A 19,173-nucleotide genomic window follows, 5' to 3' on the forward strand; every position below is an offset into this window, starting at 1 on the left:
TCCAGGGCCAGACGCCAGGGTTCCCAGCGTCTGGATCCAGACGCCAGGGACCCTGGCGTCTGGCCCCTGGACTCCGCAAAACTTCCGTTTGCGCTTTCCAAAAAACCTCGTGGGCTTTCCCCTTTGGCCCAGATAAAGTGTTCTTATGCCCAAACATTTCGGGAAACATCCGGAACCCCTTCCGATGGATTCCGGAACCTTTCCGGAGATCAAACACTACTATCCACATATCAATCTTTACTTCCGGATCATTCTAGAGTTCCTCGTCATATCCGTGATCTCATCCAAAACTCCGAACAACGTTCGGTCACCAACATACATAACTCATAGTACTATATCGTCAACGAACGTTAAGCGTGCGGACCCTACGGGTTCGAGAACTATGTAGACATGACCGAGACACCTCTCTGGTCAATAACCAATAGCGGGACCTGGATGCCCATATTGGCTCCTACATATTCTACGAAGATCTTTATCGGTCAGACCGCATAACAACATACGTTGTTCCCTTTGTCATAGGTATGTTACTTGCCCGAGATTCGATCGTCGGTATCTCAATACTTAGTTCAATCTCGTTACCGGCAAGTCTCTTTACTCGTTCTGTAATACATCATCCCGCAACTAACTCATTAGTTGCAATGCTTGCAAGGCTTATAGTGATGTGCATTACCGAGTGGGCCCAGAGATACCTCTCCGACAATCAGAGTGACAAATCCTAATCTTGAAATACGCCAACCCAACAAGTACCTTCGGAGACACCTGTAGAGCACCTTTATAATCACCCACTTACGTTGTGACGTTTGGTAGCACACAAAGTGTTCCGGTAAACGGGAGTTGCATAATCTCATAGTCATAGGAACATGTATAAGTCATGAAGAAAGCAATAGCAACATACTAAACGATCGAGTGCTAAGCTAACGGAATGGGTCAAGTCAATCACATCATTCTCCTAATGATATGATCCCGTTAATCAAATGACAACCCATGTCAATGGCTAGGAAACTTAACCATCTTTGATCAACGAGCTAGTCAAGTAGAGGCATACTAGTGACACTCTGTTTGTCTATGTATTCACACATGTATTATGTTTCCGGTTAATACAATTCTAGCATGAATAATAAACATTTATCATGATATAAGGAAATAAATAATAACTTTATTATTGCCTCTAGGGCATATTTCCTTCAATCTTCAAGGATTGCCACACCAGCAAGATGAAGGGCATGAGCACACCAGTTCAAGCCGCTGTTGTAAGTCCTTACTCCTCCTGCCTTTGAACTGATTGGTACTGTGATGTGTTCATTTAACTACTTGGTTTGCAGCCAATGTCAGTTACTCTGTTCACTTTTGTACACAGTTGTCTTAACGTATCATTTCACCTTACATGGTTTAAAAGAGATGAAGGATATTCTTTTGGTCTTGATCTGTATTCTAGTTGTTATGTTCACGTGCGCACACAATGATAAAATAGCCTGTTTATTTTATGTCTGTTTGCCCATGATATGAATGCTGTCATACTATGTTCATCCTACTTTAAACCATGTCTCTTTATCCTTAGATGTCAACGAATGTGAGGAAATAGACAATACAGTAGGCATGCTACATGGACATATGCTCTGAAAGTGATTTTATTATGTAGTCGGCACTATAATACATGCTAATGTATTATAGTAGTTCACCAAAATAAGTTATGTATAAACGTGTAACCTACTTTGTTTTTTTTGTCTCATTAGTAACTTATCTGGTACACTAATCTACAAGTTCAAACTTTCAGGAAGCTATGGAAAAAATGATTGAACAGCCACAACCACCTGAAGGTGACGAGGCTACCACAGGCACAATGTCACCTCTTGCTGCAGTGCGTCAGTATCTCTCCACTAACAGTGCAAAAAGCACCTTCCTGCGTAATTCTGGGTTGGTTGTTAAGGTAACCTCGTCCAAATCGCCTACTGAACAAAATCTTCCTGCTAGACAGAGTGATCTATCTGTGCTCCAGACACAAGTCCAATCCCTAATGGACGTCGTTTTGGAAACAAGAATAGTGGTTGACAAATGTCGTCAAGATATGAATGGTTTTGAAACCAGACTATCAGACATTCGCTTCGTTATTCAAGAGCAATGGCGGAAAAAAGGTGAAGATCGTGCTGCTCCATCAGATTCTACAGCCTGAAACATTAGCACTCAGGTCAAATGATCTGTGCTTCTATACATCTGATGGTGCTTTTATCTGCAACGACTGTAAACTTTATGTCAACAGGCCTTTTGTTGTGATACAGCATTTATGCTGCTGCCAAAGGTTGCAATAATTACGACGTTATTTTTGTATAGTGTAGGTTTATCTTAGTAATGTATTCGGCTGAAAGCTTCGTAGGAGCCCAACATGCCAACATTCGTCGGGCCCAATCCAATTAGGCTAAAAATGATTATGGGCCGAAATTTGCATGTAGCCCACTAAAAATATCTGGGCCTAAATCAGCATAAGATTTCATATTTATCTGGTAGGCCTGTGCCCATACTGGGCCTTTAACAGGCCTAAACATAATTTGGGCCCTCAGTAACAATAGGCCGTTTACAGGTGTAAATATCTCGAGCCCATAAAAACATGGGCCTTTAAAAGACCGAAAGTGAGATTGGCCCATTTACGATGCGGATCTTTCACAGGCCGAAATTCGGACGGGCCGTAAATGCGCCGACCTAATACACGGGCTTTTAACAGGCAGGAAGTTCGGTCGGGCTAGATTATCGTCATTTTTATATGGGCCGTTAATGGGCCCGATGTGACGTTGGGCCACATATGGCCCATGGATTCCGTCCGACGTTAACAGGCTGAAAAACACAACAGGCCGAAAGTGGCCCAAATCTATGGCGGGCCGCTAACAGGTCGAATGTCAGACATGGCCGAATATGACCCAAATCCTTCACGGTCGTTTATGGGCCGAAAGTTTCAATGGCCTGTAAATGGGCCCAAATGAAGCAGGACCTTTAACAGGCCGGAAATACACCGGGCCGTAATTCGGCCCATATACTTAGCGGAATGTTAACGGGCCAGAAGTGATCATGGGCCGCGATGATGACAAGTTTAGGACAGGCCGTTGACGGGCCGATTTGACACTAGCCGTACGGGCCTTAACTGAGAATGTTGGGCCTTTATTTGGGCCGGCCCATTATGGTCCGCAAAATCTCGCGGACCTTTAGCTGGGCCGGCCCATTATGGCCCACAAAATCTCATGGACCTTTAGCTGGGCCGACCCATTATGATACAAAAAATCTCGTGGGCCTTTTGCTGGGCTGGCCCATTATGGACCGCAAAATCTTGTGGGCCTTTAGTTGGGCCGGCCCATTTAAACTTTATGTGCCACTTTTGGCCGGTCCACGTGTCAGCATATCATAGGCGCATCTCGCCCATTGGATGAGTGACACCTGTGCCAACGCGGAGTTGACACGTGTTTCCGTCAGCCAATCAGAATTTTACACGTGGAAAATCCCCATTGGTCCTCGCTGTTAACGGGTTATCGGATCCAAAACCTGGCCCGATAGCTTAACGGTGTTCCGTTACGGTGGATGCCATCTGTCGGTCACCCTTGATGAAAACACTTCTGTGACGCGTGATTTATCGTCATGGAAGTGGACACTTCCGTGATGATAATTTTGGTAATGTCATGGAACACTTCTACGACAGCACAGGTATGACTATCTTGATTCTGTCATAAATTTATCATGGATGTACATGCATGACAGAAAACGTGACCTACTGTGACAAACACGTATCATCACGGAAGTGTCTTTCTTTTGTAGTGTACCCGCCCTCCTGATCAAACACTAGCCACCCCGCGCCACTTCCCTCCATCCCCAAGCTCTTGTCTTGCAAATTTCGGCCGTCTACAGCATGTCGGGCAAGGGATCCGCCTCTTAGATCTCCCGACCCATCGACTGGGACCTTGTCCTTGCGAGGCCGAGGAGTAGATGGTCGTCTACATGACTCTGCACCGCTCCAAGGAGGGTGCGCCCGACCACGGTTGGTCTCCATCCAGCGGCAATCCATAGTGTTTGCTCAAATGGCGCTTGGATCCGCCTACGCCGGAGGCTCTAGGCACTCGAACGTGGCATCGCCGGACGTGGTGACCACCGCTTGGCGCCACAACACCGGGATGGAGGCGCGGCCATGGTTTACGATTTCGAAGTGGCAAAAATTTCGCTCACCCTTGAAATGGTCGAAATTTCAAAAACTGTTTTGTACAAACCAACAATTTTTTTGCTTGAATTCAAATAATTTCAAATTTAAAAAGATAGATAAAAGAGCACGTAGCGCAGAACTAACACGATTACATAACTAGCGTGATGGTTCAAATGTTGGTAAACATGATTCGACCCATCAACCTACTTATCGGTAGACAACGTTCCTACCGCTGCGCTACTATAACATATGTTAATTCTTCCCGATCCATGTACGTTTTTACATAGAAATTCAAACCCATCGAAATTTCTTCAACGAAAGGCAAAAATTTCGCCCATCCTCGAAAATGTCGAAATTTCGAGAAATTTCGACGAAATTTCGAGAAATTTTGACGAAATTTTAAACCATGGACGCGACCCATCTGGTGGTGCGGCATTCTCGTATGGCGTTACGGGGTGGACGCGAGTTGTGTCCGCCATGCGAGGCAAAGGGTGAGGGAGGCCGTGGCAGCCCTCGCGGCCGAGGTCGTGTAGGTGGACTTGCACGCCGCCTTGGATGAGGCCCGCCTATCCACGCCTAACATCGACCTCACCTCCACCGACGACGTTCGGGACGTGGGCTTCGACGAGAAAGAGTAGGGAATGGGAGACGGTGATGACTTATGTCCCATGTCCTACTCTACCTCGCCGACTACAGAACCTTCACTTTGCGGGTCTCACGGCCGCCGAACAGGGATACAGAGGGAACAACAAGGACGACTGCCGACGAACGAAGATTAGACTAGGCTATACGTCACATGTAATTGTATCGATTTGATATAAAAAAATTGAATTGATGGATTTGATGATTTGCAATGAGAGATATCTGGTTGTGGAATGGGAATTGAACATTTGAGTGCTGATCGGTTACACTACGCGGATGGGTCCGCGACAGGGTCTGAGGAGCACGTACGGGCGTGCAGGGGCAGGGGCACGCCGTGGAACCGTGCTCGCCAAGTCGCGGAGCACGGTCACTCACAGCTGTCCAAGGCGGCAACACGCACCACACACACTTGAGACTTGACACGGAGACTGCCGGGCGGGCCCCACCGGATCTTCTCGACCCTGGCGCCGCGTGCCGCGCCGTGGCCAGTGACGTCCTCCACCGCCTCTTCTTCTCTCTCTCTCTCCACCCTCCACGCCCAAATCGGCACCAAATCCAGCGCCGCCACATCTCTCCTCCGGCGGCTCGCACGCAGGCGGCGCCCATCGGCCAACTCGCAGGTGCAGTATAATCGATCCTCCCGCACCGCTGCTTGGATCAAATACTCGATCGATCGATCGGCGATTAATTGTTTCAGTTGCGTTGCTCTCTCGGTTGATCAGTGGTCTCCGTCCGTCGTTTTTGGGTGCGCATTGCGAGTGGTGTCTGTGTTCCTTTTTTGTTCGCCGCCATGGATCGGGCGCTTCGTTGCGTTTGTTGCTGTCGATGCGTCTGAGATCAACTTCTGATCCTGCGCTTTGGTTCCGATTGTGATCGAGTTCTTCCGATTGATTTCTCAAACCACGGGTGCAATGCAGCGATCGTGGGCGGTTACGGATGCTAGCAGCAGTTCGTGTGCTGCAGTAGCGATTTATTTATTTATGGGATTTTCGTCGAATATACTTGTGACATTCCGATCCATGTGGCTTCGCTGCAGGTGCAGGGACCCGCCGCCGCCGCCGCCGCAATGCAGGAAGCTCCGCTCCACCCGGCCCACCCCGTGCCCTTCGGGCCCAGGCTGCCGGGCTTCCGCGATCGCCGCCTCTGCTCCCCCGCCGGCGACGGGCCCTTCTTCTACGGCGGCTGCATCCCCTTCGTCCCGAGCCCCAGGCCGTCCCCGCTCGGGCGCGGCAGCCCCCCCTTCACCCCGAGCCCCAGGTCCTCGTCGCCCGGCACCCCCTGGTCCTCCTCCGCCTCCTCCTCCTCCGGCTCCCGCGTCGACGCGGCGGCCACGGAGCATGGCCTGCGCATGGCCCGCCTCGCGCTGCAGTACCAGGACTTCGCCAACCGCTACCAGCTCTGCCTCTCCCACCTCGCCGACGCCGCGCGCGAGGCCGCCGCCATCCGCCACGACAACTCCGGCCTCCGCCTCGCCAACAACGGCCTCGCCGGCCGCGTCGCCATGCTCGCCGGCAACCAGGCCTCCGCCGTCGCGCTGGCCGACCAGCTCCACCGCCTCCACCTCGGCCAGATGCAGGCGCAGGCAGTGCCTGCTCCCCCGGTGCTGCCCATGCCCATGCCGCGCCTCGCCTCCTCGGTCGAGAAGCTCCGCCCACTCCACCCCGGGCAGATGCAGGCGCAGGTCGTACCGGCTCCCCGGCTGATGCCCATGGCGCGGCCCGCCTCCCCGGCCGAGAAGCACGCGGCGATGCCCAAGAGCATCTCCATCCGCTCCAACGGCTACCTCAAGATGGACAGGAACGGCAAGCATCGCGTGACGAAGCCGGTGAACGTCGGCTCGGTGAGATCATCAAAACCCAACCCCTGCATTCCTCCGACTCAATCCCGCGGCTCTGTGCCAATCCAGTCCATGCCGCTCACCTGTTCGAGCATTTGCTTGTGTCGATGCAACGCGAGCAGCAGCGCGTGTTCGTGGGCGTGGACGGCGCCAAGGCGGAGGAGCACCAGGGCGGCGGCTGCGGCGGGGAGAAGGGCGGTCAGGTCGCCACGGCTGCCGGCGGGCTGCAGTTCGAGGTGTACAGCCAGGGCATGTTCAAGACGGAGCTGTGCAACAAGTGGGAGGAGACCGGGGCGTGCCCGTACGGCGACCAGTGCCAGTTCGCGCACGGCATCGCAGAGCTCCGCCCGATCATCCGCCACCCGCGCTACAAGACCCAGGTCTGCCGCATGGTCATCGGCGGCGCCCTCTGCCCCTACGGCCACCGCTGCCACTTCCGCCACTCCATCACCCCCGCCGACTACATCCCCCTCCTCCACCCCTGATCGCTACACATGGCAGTGCTCCATCGCCGACGGCCACTCACTCTGCTCGCTTCATTCCCTCACTCCTTCCTCCCCCTTCATGAACTATATATATGCCACATTGGAAAACAAACCAAAAACACCAAAATGGGAGACGTAAATAAGGCAAACTTTGATTTAGATGCACAGAAGCAAACGGCACTTGAGTCAAGAGAGTTAGGACATGCAGGCAAAAATGTGAATATTTGAGCTGCTTATTGGTGGGTTACTTTACATTGGGATTGATCTGGGATTCTGGATCATCAGAGAGGTAAATTATGTGTTGGGGGGGTTGTTTCTTACATGGTTTGTTATATAGCCATCGGTTACATTTACATGATCTTTGTTTCTTAGTTGTTTTTCAATTGGAAATTATCGACTTAGCCTTGTCACCAAATCTGTTATTTGAGTACACCATCGGTGTTATTTTGGTACTGTCTTGTGGAAAGAAGTTCGGGCTACTTCAGACTTCAGTTGTATTGTTTTTCTGGACAATTGGAGAAATGAGTTATATGATTTTAAAGGATGTCAAGCATAGATGCCAATGAAATGATCTGCCTATTGTTTATGTGGGTTGCGTGGGGTTGATCTGGGATTCTGGATCATCGTATCGGTGAATTTATACGGTTACAGTTACACGAACTTGTTCCTTAGGTGTGTTTTGAGAGGAAATTATCAGCGTAGCGATGTAACTAAACCTGAGTACATCATTGGTGTGATTTTGTTACTGTCTTCTGGAAGGAATTTCAGGCTACTTCAGACTTCAGTTGTATTGTTTTTCTAGACAGTTGGAGAAATGAGTTAGGAGTATATGATTTTTGAGGAGCATGTCAAGCATAAATGCCAGTGATATTATTTGCCTATAGTTTCTGTTGCTCTGTTTCCTGCTCATCTTTAAGCTTGATATTCCAGTTCCTAAGTGCAGTCTGTCAGTTTAGCACTGCACTGTCTAGGTTTTTAAGGGAGCTGGCGGGCAATTACTTGACTGCTTGAGATCTTGAGCAATGATGGATGTGTGACTTTGTTTCCTCAGAATTGCCACACATACGATGAAATCTTGTCCAATTTTGTACGACGACGCAATGAACCATGAATCTGTGCTAATCAACGGTGGCTATGCTATGTCATATCAAAATCATACATAATGTGTTGGTACGTGAAGCAGTGCTCTTGTTTCCTAGTTGCCTTTCGAGTGTAGATTACTACTGAAGTAGAGCCGTAACTAGACGCGTTACCCGCAGATTTGTAGGAGCATGTCCATATTGTTTGTTTGTAGTCTCTATTGGTCTGCCCTGTCTAGAACTTTAACCTTGATGTAACTGCATTATCGGTGTAGCGATGTACCTAAATCTGTTATATTTCAGTACATCATTGAGGTTGTTAATTGGGTACTGTCTTTATTGGAAGTGCAGTCGACTTCAGATTTCGGTTGTATTGCTTTCCTGAACAATCGGAGAAATGAGTCATATGAATTGTTGATGAACATGTCGAGCATAGATGCCAATGATATGGTTTGTGTATATGCTTCCGTCGCTCTTTTTTTCTCCGGGTCGTTAAGCTTGTTGTTCCAGTTGGGCGGTCTGTCGGACAAGGGCTGGACTGCTTGAGATCTCGTGTTTGTTTCTTGAACAGTGATTAACGACGGATGCTTCACTTTGTTTCCTAGTTGCAGTCTGTCAGCCTAGCACCAAAAATGGCTGCTGGGTGGCTGGGGATTTATCTGCGTTTTAACAATGCGAGACAATGACTTATTAGATCTTGCTGTCTCATAGACATTGAGAAATGCCTGATGGATGGACAAGTGTTACTCTGAATTGCTTTTGCAACCTGGGTCTTTGTGGACTGCAGCAGCTCTGCTTTGGTTCTGATCCGTGCAAGTGCAAGTAGTGAATGATCAAACTGGTAAACATTTTGAGACGGTGTAGTTTTGTATTTTTCAATGATCTTCTTCGTAGTTCGGCAGAAGCAGTCGCACTGTTCCTATACTTCTCGTATGGTTGTAGTCCTATGCGCATGTACTTCCTTATCGTACGAATACAAAGTTGCGTATGCCTTTGGGGGTCGATCTGGGATTCTGGATGATTGGATAGGTGAAATTATATTTTGGGTGGCGTTATTTGTTACATAGCCATTGGTTTCTTAGCTGCCTCTTGAGAGGGAATTGTTGCTTTAACTTGTTTTTTTTTCTTCAAAAAGGAGGGTTAACATCCGGCCTCTGCATTAGACTATACACACATCGAACAATTATTGCTCTTACTGAATATGTTATGTGCATATATCATTGATGTTATTTGGGTACTGCCTTCTGGAAGTGCATACAGGTGACTTCGGACTTCAGTTGTACGTACTGTTTTCATTCTGGAAGATTGAACAAATGAGTTGCAGTTTCCGAGGAAGCTAGATGCCATATTGTTATTTCGTTTCTACTAGTTTTAATCTCCCAGCTGCAGTCTGTCGGTCTTGCATCGCAATGGCTGGTTATTTAGCTTACCTGGGTTTACAACACAAGGAAGCTGCCGGACGGAGAATGACTTAGTGTTGTATCTAGTGTTGTTTCATGAGCAGAGACTGATGATGGATGTTGCGGAGTGTTCATTGCGTTGCTTCTGCGCCCTACGTACGTATCAGATCAAGAGTCTGTTTGCCGACTGACCGACGCGGCAGCGCCTCTTGTTTTGCTTTCTCTGGTTGAGCGTAGTCTGAATTCGCCATGGCGGCAAGTTTTGGGTGGGCTATACAACACTGAACTGCACTGGGTATGAACATTCAAGTTGTGCACGGACAACATTTCCAGTGTCCAATTCCAGCAACCTCGTACCAAGAACACAGCCACACCACCAGACTCAATTACATGGAGAACTCATCCCTGCAGCAAAATTTACCGCACTTGTGTTAAGATCTGCGCACCTTCACAACTTAAGATCAGCATCAACAACTTGCAAGCTTCAGGCTCTAATGGAGAAAATGAGCAAGAATCAGCAAATCCAGTAGAAGATGAATCAAGAACAAGTTGCCAGGAGAAGAAACCTCGTCTTGTTAGTGTTTGAGCATGCGTACATCGATCAGATGGCTACAAATGACGCTTCATCGAACACAAGCACAATTAGAGCGAGGTGAGAAGCAAGTGGATCATCTTGGCATGGGGTTGCTTACTAGTACCACTGGGCCAGGGGAAAATATCAGGTGCTGCGGTGCTCCAGGAGCCTTTCAACCGTTGATCAAAGATCCAAAGGTCATCTAAGGATGCGCTAGATCTGGGTATAATAACGGACTTCTGGGGTGTTTTTGGCAAATACAGTATGTGTGAACTCTCTCGTCCAACGGTGCTCCCGTAGAACCGTAGCACTAGATTTCTTCCCCACTGGCCAGTGCTTAGCAATGTCTATGGTGTGGACAATAAGGAAATATGCTTGTGTTTCTGGTTGTATATGCATCCTATATGTAGATTTTTTTTAAATATTTTAATAAAAAGTAAAAATAGGTAAGAACTATTTTGACAAAACACTTGACTTACTTTTGCACTAGTATATAAATTTTCACAAAAAAACAAAAGTTGACCTCACAGCAAAAAATACAAAATTTATTTGCTATTATAGGTCATTATTCACGCTATTTAAGCCAAAATTTTGTCTTTTTCAAAAAGAAGTCAAAGGGAGATTTATTTTTTGTGGATTTTTTCTCACGAGTATAATAGAAGATCAAGTTTATTTCAAAAATATTTTCAGGAATTGTTGACTTTTTGTTGAATTACTAAATTTTTTCACATATAGGGTGTAGATGTCCCCATAGACCACAAATCCGCCTCCGTGGACAATAGCCCACTTTAGGTTTGGACGGTGGTCTGTTGCATCTTTTCATGGAGTGCATTGTAATTTTTTTCCCACGTAGGAATATATTCGAGTGCATTGTAAATTTGTTTTGTGTTTTAGGCACCCACACATTTTAGTCAACTGTTCTGCATTTGCTACAAGTAAAAACAGCAGTAAAAGAAAAACAATCCGAAAACATCGAGAAGAATATAGTAAAATGTGGGAACAGAGTAAGAAAAATGCTACTACTAATAAGCATACCAAAACACGAATTGCAGATCAAGATTTTTATTTCCGCGGTGGACTTGGGCCAGACTCGATGGTGTAGCTGCCCAGGCCGTCCCCCCACTCCTACTCTCCTGCATGCACCTACACTCCGCAGTAGGCCTTGAGCTTGTCCTCATGGCGAGCACCCTCCTCGGAGACGCAGAAGCGAACGAACTCGTCGTAGTCGTAGTCCCTGAAGCGGCGAGGGTGGCCGCCGGCCTCGTCCACGAGCTCGTCGGGCGCCCGGATCGTCGGCCCGCCGGGGACGGAGAAGAGGATGGCCGAGTACCTCGTCGCGTCCCCGCCCACGCTTATCCGGTGGAACGGCGCGTGCACACGGTCGTTGGACCACGCCTGCAAAGCATGCATGCGCAATCCAAGCTCGGAGGTTAGTCGATCTGTGCTACCGTGCTAGTATGATAGATGGAGTGGAGCGAACATTGTGAACGTACCCGGAGAGCGTTGCCGGCCATGACGACGAGCGACGCCGGCGACGGCCGGACGAGGACCCACCGGCCGTCCCTGGCCTGCATCTCCAGCCCCTCGACCTCGTGCTGGCACACGACGCTCAGCCAGTTGGTGTCCTGGTGGGACCGGAACCGCACCTCCGTCGCCCTCTCGTCGGCGGTGGGCGCCCCGTACTCCGACATCCGGAAAAGGTGCCAGAGCGCGCTCTGGGCCTCGGCCTCGTCGACTGCCACCCCGAGCCCCTCCCTGACCATCCTCCGCACCGCCCACTCCAGCTCCGCCATCCGCGCCGCCGCGCCGTGCACGATCTCGCTGCCGTTGGCGCGCCAGAGCAAGAGTCAGATTAACCAATCGATCTGGCCGACTGGCCGTGGCCGGCGAACCTTTAAACTAACTAGTTGACGCCGCCGGGGGTGACATGCACGTACCAGAAGGCGGCGTTGTCGGCGGCGGGAAACATGAGGTCGGCAAAAGCCTGGACGGCGCCCGGCTCGGGCCCGTCGACGACGGCGAGGCTCTCGTAGGCGTGGAGGCCCGGGAGGCCCCCGAGGTAGCCGTGCAAGGGCTTGCTGGGCCCGTAGTGGTTGCGGCGCTTGGCGTCGGCGGGCAGCGCGAAGAGCGGGCGAACGGCGCCGTCGAAGAGCGCGGCGCGCTGCGCCGGGGCGAGCGCCGGGTAGTGCGCGTCGAAGCAGCCGAAGGTGGCCAGCGCGTCCATCACCTCCGCGCTCACCGCGTCCCACCGCCCTGTCCCCGGCGCCGACGTGTCCACGCCGGAGAAGTCGATCCTCGGCAGCTCCCCCGCCTCCGTGCCCATCGTGCTCCTCGCCGCCTCTCGTCGATCTCAGCTGGGCAGCTCGGCTGAGAGTCTGACTGACTGCGATGGGGTTGGTGACGATGGATCGAGTGGAGCTCAACGCACGTCGCCGCCACAGTTGACTCCTTGTGCATATGAAAATGGAAAGATTCCATCTCCCCGGAAAAAGAATAATAATAAGAGAAAGATGTATGGACCAATCATTTGCATTTTTGTACTGATTATAAATCTCAAAAATCGGTGACCAAATTTGTAGCGATGCTAACATTATTTGACTAGACCACCAGAGGATAGCATAAACAAAAATTATGTTGCTATCTCATAGGCACTTCCGTACAAGAATTGGAGTTGCTGCCAAGGAAATTCGCAGCCACCTTGAATTGTTGTACTGTGAGAGAGAAGCGACTGATCACAGGGCTCCATTATATTTCGGAACACACAAGTTCAAGTGCCGGGAGGAGGGAAATGGTTCAAGTATTAAATGTGAAAAAAGTGTCTAATAATCAATTTGAAAGAGGTAAGGCAATGTGGACGTGCATTAGGTGGAAATCTTCAAAGTCCATGGTGCACCGCGAACCAGTCTGTGCTTGGATGGTTAGGAGGACAGTGGTATTCCCAGGCCACCAGAGTTCAAATCCTGATGCTCGCATTTATGCTGGATTTATTTTAGAATTTTCGGCGATGTGCGTTCAGTGAGATAACATGCCGACTAAGTCGCTCGGAGGTGCTCATAGGGGTGAGTAAATAGCATAAAACTACTAGTTTATAGGCTATGGTTCCAAAAAACTACCACTTTTTAATTTTTCTCAAATAACTACCAAGTCAGGGGTTGGCTGTTTCAAAAAACCCCAAATTCTCTTTGTTAAAAAATTAAACATGTTTATGACAGGTCGGGCCCGCCACTAAACACACCGTTTGGTTGACCATTTGTTTGACCGTTAACTGACTTGTGGGGGTCACATGTCAGCGCCTCATCAACAGAATTTTTACAGATTAGCCCCTACAAATATTTTTAAAAAGCAATCAGGTCCCTGGAATCATTTTAAAAAAGCAATCGGGTCCTTGCAGTGTCGCCGCCGCGCCTCCAAAGGGCTCTGCCCGTGGTCGCCGTTGCACCATGGGGCTTCGCCCGTGGTCGCCGCGCCCGCAGCCTGGGTCGCCGGGCGTGCCGCCGTGGGGCTCCGGCTCAGGTCGCCGCGCCGCCGCGCGCCATCGGGATCCGCCTGGAGCGCCGCCAGCCATGGGGCTCCGGCTCGGGTCGCCGTGCCACCGCGCGCCATGGGAGCCGCCTTGGGCGCCGCCGGCCATGGGGCTCCGCTCAGGTCTCCACGCCGCCCCCACGCCGTGCCTCGCACGCGGCCGCCGCCATCCCCTGGCCCAAGCTCCTCAAGCTCGACGCAGATGGCCTGCGCCGCTGCTGGAGTGTCGCGGACGAGGCCGGCCTTGTTGCAACCGTCGCCACCAGGAGCTCCGGCTTGGGGGGAGGTTCGCCGGCTTGGGAGGGGGAGGGGGTCGCCGGCTTGGGAGAAGAGAGGTCTGGTACAGGAGGCAGAGAAAGAAGAAAGAGAAGAGGAAGAAGAAACTTACATGTGGGCCCCACATGTAAGTTAACGGTCAAACTAACGGTTTGTTTAGCTGTGGGCCCAACCTGTGATAATCGTGATCAACTTATAAAGACTCGATGATTTGGGTTTTTTGAAACAGCCGACCGCCCATTTGGTAGTCGCATATTTATGCTGGATTTATTTCAGAATTTTCGGCGATGTGCGTTCAGTGAGATAACATGCCGACTAAGTCGCTCGAAGGTGCTCATAGGGATAGAGTGTGCGTATGTGCGTTCATAGGAGTGAGTGTATGCATATTTATATGAGCCCTTGCGTTTGTATTGTGTTAAAAAGAAAGCCCATGGTGCACCCATTGTACTATGTAGGTTTGGTAAATCTTAGTTTGGTGAATTATACAAATTCGTTTTGCTCGTTTTGCTCATCTTTTAGGTGCTTTGTAGTCGTTGTGGTTGTGTATCGGTGCCTGGCATTCATGTATCTTGCCTTGGGTGTGTGTTGTGCGTTTGTATCGGATGCTTTGTTGTTGTTCGTGATTTATAATATAAAGCGGGGGGGGGGGGGGGGGGGGGGGGAACCTTTTCGTAAATTGGTACTATGTACTAAACAATGCATTAATTTAATAATCAAGTTTCTTTTTTCTACAGAAGTCAAAGATGAAACAAAAGACAACAACAATTAAAAGGATAAATTTCTTTTTTCAAGCCAATTTCTTGGACTTCAACCTTCAACATTACCGGCGTCGAAAATGTAAATCCATACGAGGAGCAACCTATTGCGAATAACAATACTTATCATCAAGAGGTTGTAGCATTGGGAGAAGTTGCGGAACAAAGTAGAATTGGAAGCACAACTTATGAAAGGGACCCTTTAAGTGCCAACAAATTTGTGAACTCCCTCCTGAAAAAAAAGAAGCACGAAAATCTTGTATCTGAAGGGTACTTATCAACCATGCATGAGAGGATATCCATACAAGATCATTTTATATTTTGGAGAGCAACTGTACAAACATCTACGAGAGGGTATTATGGTTGCAGAAGCAAGACTAAACCTTTAAGGTTTTTTTGCGAAAAGGATCAAATCTATTATAAAGTTTACCGAAAGTACAAAACATCTTAAATATAATAAAAATTACATCGAGATTCTGAGACCACCGAATGACCTCTATTGCCGTCAGAATGAGCAGCCGACGCGCCACTGTTGCTGCTCCCATACCGGAGCCGGCGTGACCTTTGTCGATGACAGGCGGAAAGTCTTCATGTACGTGCCCTAAGGACCAGCGCCCTGAAACCGCAGTCGTCACTGTTGAACCCTTGCATAAATCTGAAGCACATGCTACCAAATCTCCTCACACGATAAGAAATCCTAACCTTACCGTCCAAGGAGATAACGGGAATCTACGCTGGAGCTTCGTTGACTACGTCCAGATGGACGAATTCGAGGAGGACCGAAGCCCGGAATACAAACTCGAAGAAGAAGCACTGCCATCCGCTCGAGCACCACACCCGTGAAGACTAAAAAACACTAATCTAAACTACTAACCAGAGTGAAGGCACCGGGAACCCCTCCCAGCCGCCGTCTCTCGGAGTGGCATGCAGAGGAGAGGCAAATCCACGGGCTCGTCGGTGAAGTATGGAGATGAGAGTTTGCCCTAGCTGCCTAGGGTTAGGGAGGAAAACGAAAGGAAGACCGTGACAAAAGCTTTAAGTGACAATTGATTCAGTCAAGTAAGCAAGATTTTCCTATTTTAAGAATGACAACATGATATAATAAACTTTAGTAAAGAAGTAGCAATTTCTTTTCTTGGTGATTTCACGAGGTGGTTAACATTTCAAGCTTGTGCTTACAGAGGTTATTGGCTTACTCCCTCCGTTCCTATATATATAAGTCTTTTTAGAGATTTCATTATAGACTACATACGAAGCAAAATGAGTGAATCTACACTCTAATATATGTCTATATATATACAATGTAGTTCGTATTAAAATCTCTAAAAGGACTCACATTTAGAAACGGAGGGAGTATTAATTTTCTTGACCTGCTGAAGTTGTTGCCTTATTATAGCAAATATATGACGTTGGCTTGGAAAATGCACCAAAAATGCGAACTATACATACTATAGCGTGCAACAAAAAAATTCTGAAGTTACTTTCTCGAAGAGTTTAGACACAAATTATAGAAGAAAAATGGTAATAATGAGTTATGTTATGTACAATGGTAGACGAAGCACGAGATGAAACTAAATAAGTATAAAATTCGGCAAAAATTCTTATACGACCGGGTCTTTCGTCCCATCCTGTGAGACCCGACAAGGACGAAGCCACGTGTCACCGCCGATCTCAAAGCATCTCCATCTTGCCCAAAACTATTTCCCACGAAGCCGATCGAGCTTCTAGTTCCAATCTCACATCATATCATTCACGATTTAGATACTTCTCCAAAGCTAAACCGATTGAAGGCAACTGGTTGCTAGTTTTTCTCCATCGTTAAGTCATGCTCCATGAGAGTTACTAGTACGAGTTGAATCGGCGACCTTCGTAGTGATAGATTGCCGGCGGCGATGTGGAGTGGGAAGAGACGGTTGGAGAGGGTGGCTCGGCTGGAGAGGAAGGCATCGGCGACGAGGAGTGCGCCCAGGGCGTCGAGCCCCTGAACTAGGCCGCGAGGAAGAAGTTGTGCTCGTCGCCGGTGCGCGCGCAGCTCAACCCATGACCTTGTCCCCAGCTCATCCTCCTTCCATGGCGATTCGGATGCGGCGGTGGAGGCGAGGCTCCGACCGAAGCTCCTCCTGCACCGGTGAAGTATCGCCCAAGATGTGAAATCATGAATAAAAAGATTGCTCGCGCAGTTTTCTGGTGAATAGCTTTGAGGAAGAAGAAGATGCTTTGGGATTGGCGGTGACACGTGGCTTCATCCTGGTTGGGTCTCACGTAAAACTGTTCATGGACAACCCGGCCCGGAGGCCCGAACCCGAAGCCCGACATTCAGGCCGGGCTCGGGCTCCAGTTTCTCGCTCGAAGCCCGGCCTGAAAGCCCGAAATGACTATATATATTTATTTTTATTCGAAATATAGGCATAATAAACTAATATAATATCCCGAATATGATTAATTTAATTAAAAAACGGAACTGTTCATGTTCTTCGGGGCAGGCCGGGCCTGGCTCGGGCTTGGGATTTTTTCATCGGGCTTTGCCAAGCCCGGCCCGAACCCGACCCGGCCCGAACCCGACCCGGCCCGGGGAATAATCAGGTTTAGTCTCACGTGATGGAAGGAAAGACCCTGTTGTGGAGTATAAGATTTTCTTCCGGTTAATTCGGGAGCCGAGGATGCCACCGATACCGATCGGCGCTAAACCTGAAATGTTACTAATTTTTACCGCCTGGACTGTAGAGAGCCGAGGATGCCACCAATCACGAGCATGATACTAGCTTCTAGACGATGAACGACAGATATAGTGTACGTACACGTTAATACTGGCAGCGTGCAGCCACGTGCATGCGTCGACAGTGAAAGATCAACCCATGCGCGCGCAAACGTACAGTTCATTCCATGTGCAAACTCATCGTCACGCTCTGTTGCTTTTTTCGTCAAGCACTCTGGAGGAATCCCAAAGCTTTTCCAGGGTGGTTCTGAACGGTGCCATGGTAAAGTTTACCACGACAGTGACGAGACGACGACTCGCCTCGCCAAATTATACCGTGCGCCCGTTAACTAGCACGAAACAAGTGTGAAATATAGAAGCGTTCCTACTTTCCAAACAGGAAGAGCCGCAGATATTTATTGATGTCTTACGAGAGACGTCTCGTGGCGTTACAGATAGAGGGGTCGATAGAACGAACCCAGAGATACAATGCAGGATAGGGAGAAGAGATAAGAAGTTAAACAATAAAACAACTCTATCTCTAACTACCTAGCTTGTCATCCAAGATATATAACGCATATGCAATATACGTATCTGTTATAATGTTTAACACTCCCCCATAATCAAAACCGAACTAGGTTGAGATTACGGCGAAATTCTTCAAAACTCCTGGTCGGTAGTGCCTTTGTGAACCCGTCTGCAAGTTGATCCTTGGATGGAATAAACCGGATCTCTAACTCTTTGTTGGCAACTCTTTCTCTGACAAAATGAAAATCTATCTCGATGTGTTTGGTTCTGGCATGGAAAACTGGATTGGCAGACAAATAAGTTGCTCCAAGATTGTCACACCAAAGAAGTGGAGTTTCAGTTTGCAATATTCCAAGCTCTTTTAAGATGGCTTGAACCCAAATGATCTCAGCGGTAGCATTTGCCAATGCTTTGTACTCAGCTTCAGTACTGGACCTGGACACAGTAGCTTGTTTTTTTGCACACCAAGAAATCAGATTTGGTCCATGAAAGATAGCAAATCCCCCCGTGGACCGACGATCATCCACACACCCAGCCCAATCCGCATCAGAGAAGGCACTGACTCGAGTGGAGGAGGATCGATTTATCATGAGACCCATACTTACTGTATTCTTTACATACCTCAGAATACGTTTTGCTGCTGTCCAGTGAGCTGTGGTAGGTGCATGCAGAAATTGACAAACTTTGTTGACTGCAAAGGAGATGTCAGGTCTCGTAAGAGTTAAATACTAGAGTGCACCAACAATACTCCTGTAGCTGGTACTGTCTTCCTGATTCAGGAGTTCTCCTGCTGTCAGGGAGAGAGGTTCTGAGTTAGACAAAGGAGTAGGTGAGGGTTTGCAATCCTGCATGCCAATTCTACTTAAGAGATCAGTAACATATTTTCCTTGTGACAGATGAATGCCATGCTCAGTCTTCTGAACTTCAATACCTAGGAAGTAGTGCAAGTCTTCTAGGTCTTTGAGAGCAAAGTCTGTTCTGAGATCATTTAACAAGGCTGTCACTGCGGCACTAGATGAGCTAGTAACAATAATATCATCGACATAGATGAGAACAAACATGGTAGTATGAAACTTGTTGTAAATAAACAAAGATGTGTCAGACTTGGAAGGAGCAAAACCAAGTGCTTGCAGTTTCATACTCAACCGCGAGTACCATGCTCGAGGGGCTTGCTTGAGTCCATACAGGGCCTTATCAAGCTTGCAG

The 19,173-nt window shown here is 48.7% G+C and overlaps 2 protein-coding genes across 2 annotated transcripts; one reads left to right on the top strand and one right to left on the bottom strand.

Moving 5' to 3' along the window:
• Nucleotides 1-5,250: 5,250 nt before the first annotated feature.
• Nucleotides 5,251-7,672, top strand: LOC123177312 (zinc finger CCCH domain-containing protein 39). The gene is made up of 3 exons (XM_044591133.1): nucleotides 5,251-5,436; nucleotides 5,853-6,656; nucleotides 6,776-7,672. The coding sequence occupies exons 2-3, from the start codon at nucleotides 5,883-5,885 to the stop codon at nucleotides 7,136-7,138; spliced, it is 1,137 nt and encodes a 378-aa protein (XP_044447068.1). The 5' UTR covers nucleotides 5,251-5,436; nucleotides 5,853-5,882; the 3' UTR covers nucleotides 7,139-7,672.
• Nucleotides 7,673-11,139: 3,467 nt separating this feature from the next.
• On the bottom strand, nucleotides 11,140-12,626 carry LOC123177322 (probable 2-oxoglutarate-dependent dioxygenase AOP1). Its single transcript, XM_044591142.1, has 3 exons — nucleotides 12,129-12,626; nucleotides 11,685-12,012; nucleotides 11,140-11,586 (listed from the first exon to the last, which is right to left on the bottom strand). Exons 1-3 carry the CDS (start codon nucleotides 12,512-12,514, stop codon nucleotides 11,335-11,337), a joined length of 966 nt encoding a protein of 321 aa, XP_044447077.1. The 5' UTR covers nucleotides 12,515-12,626; the 3' UTR covers nucleotides 11,140-11,334.
• Nucleotides 12,627-19,173: the final 6,547 nt, after the last annotated feature.

This window comes from Triticum aestivum, chromosome 1D (genome assembly GCF_018294505.1).
Source record: "Triticum aestivum cultivar Chinese Spring chromosome 1D, IWGSC CS RefSeq v2.1, whole genome shotgun sequence".
Taxonomy (NCBI): Eukaryota; Viridiplantae; Streptophyta; class Magnoliopsida; order Poales; family Poaceae; genus Triticum; species Triticum aestivum.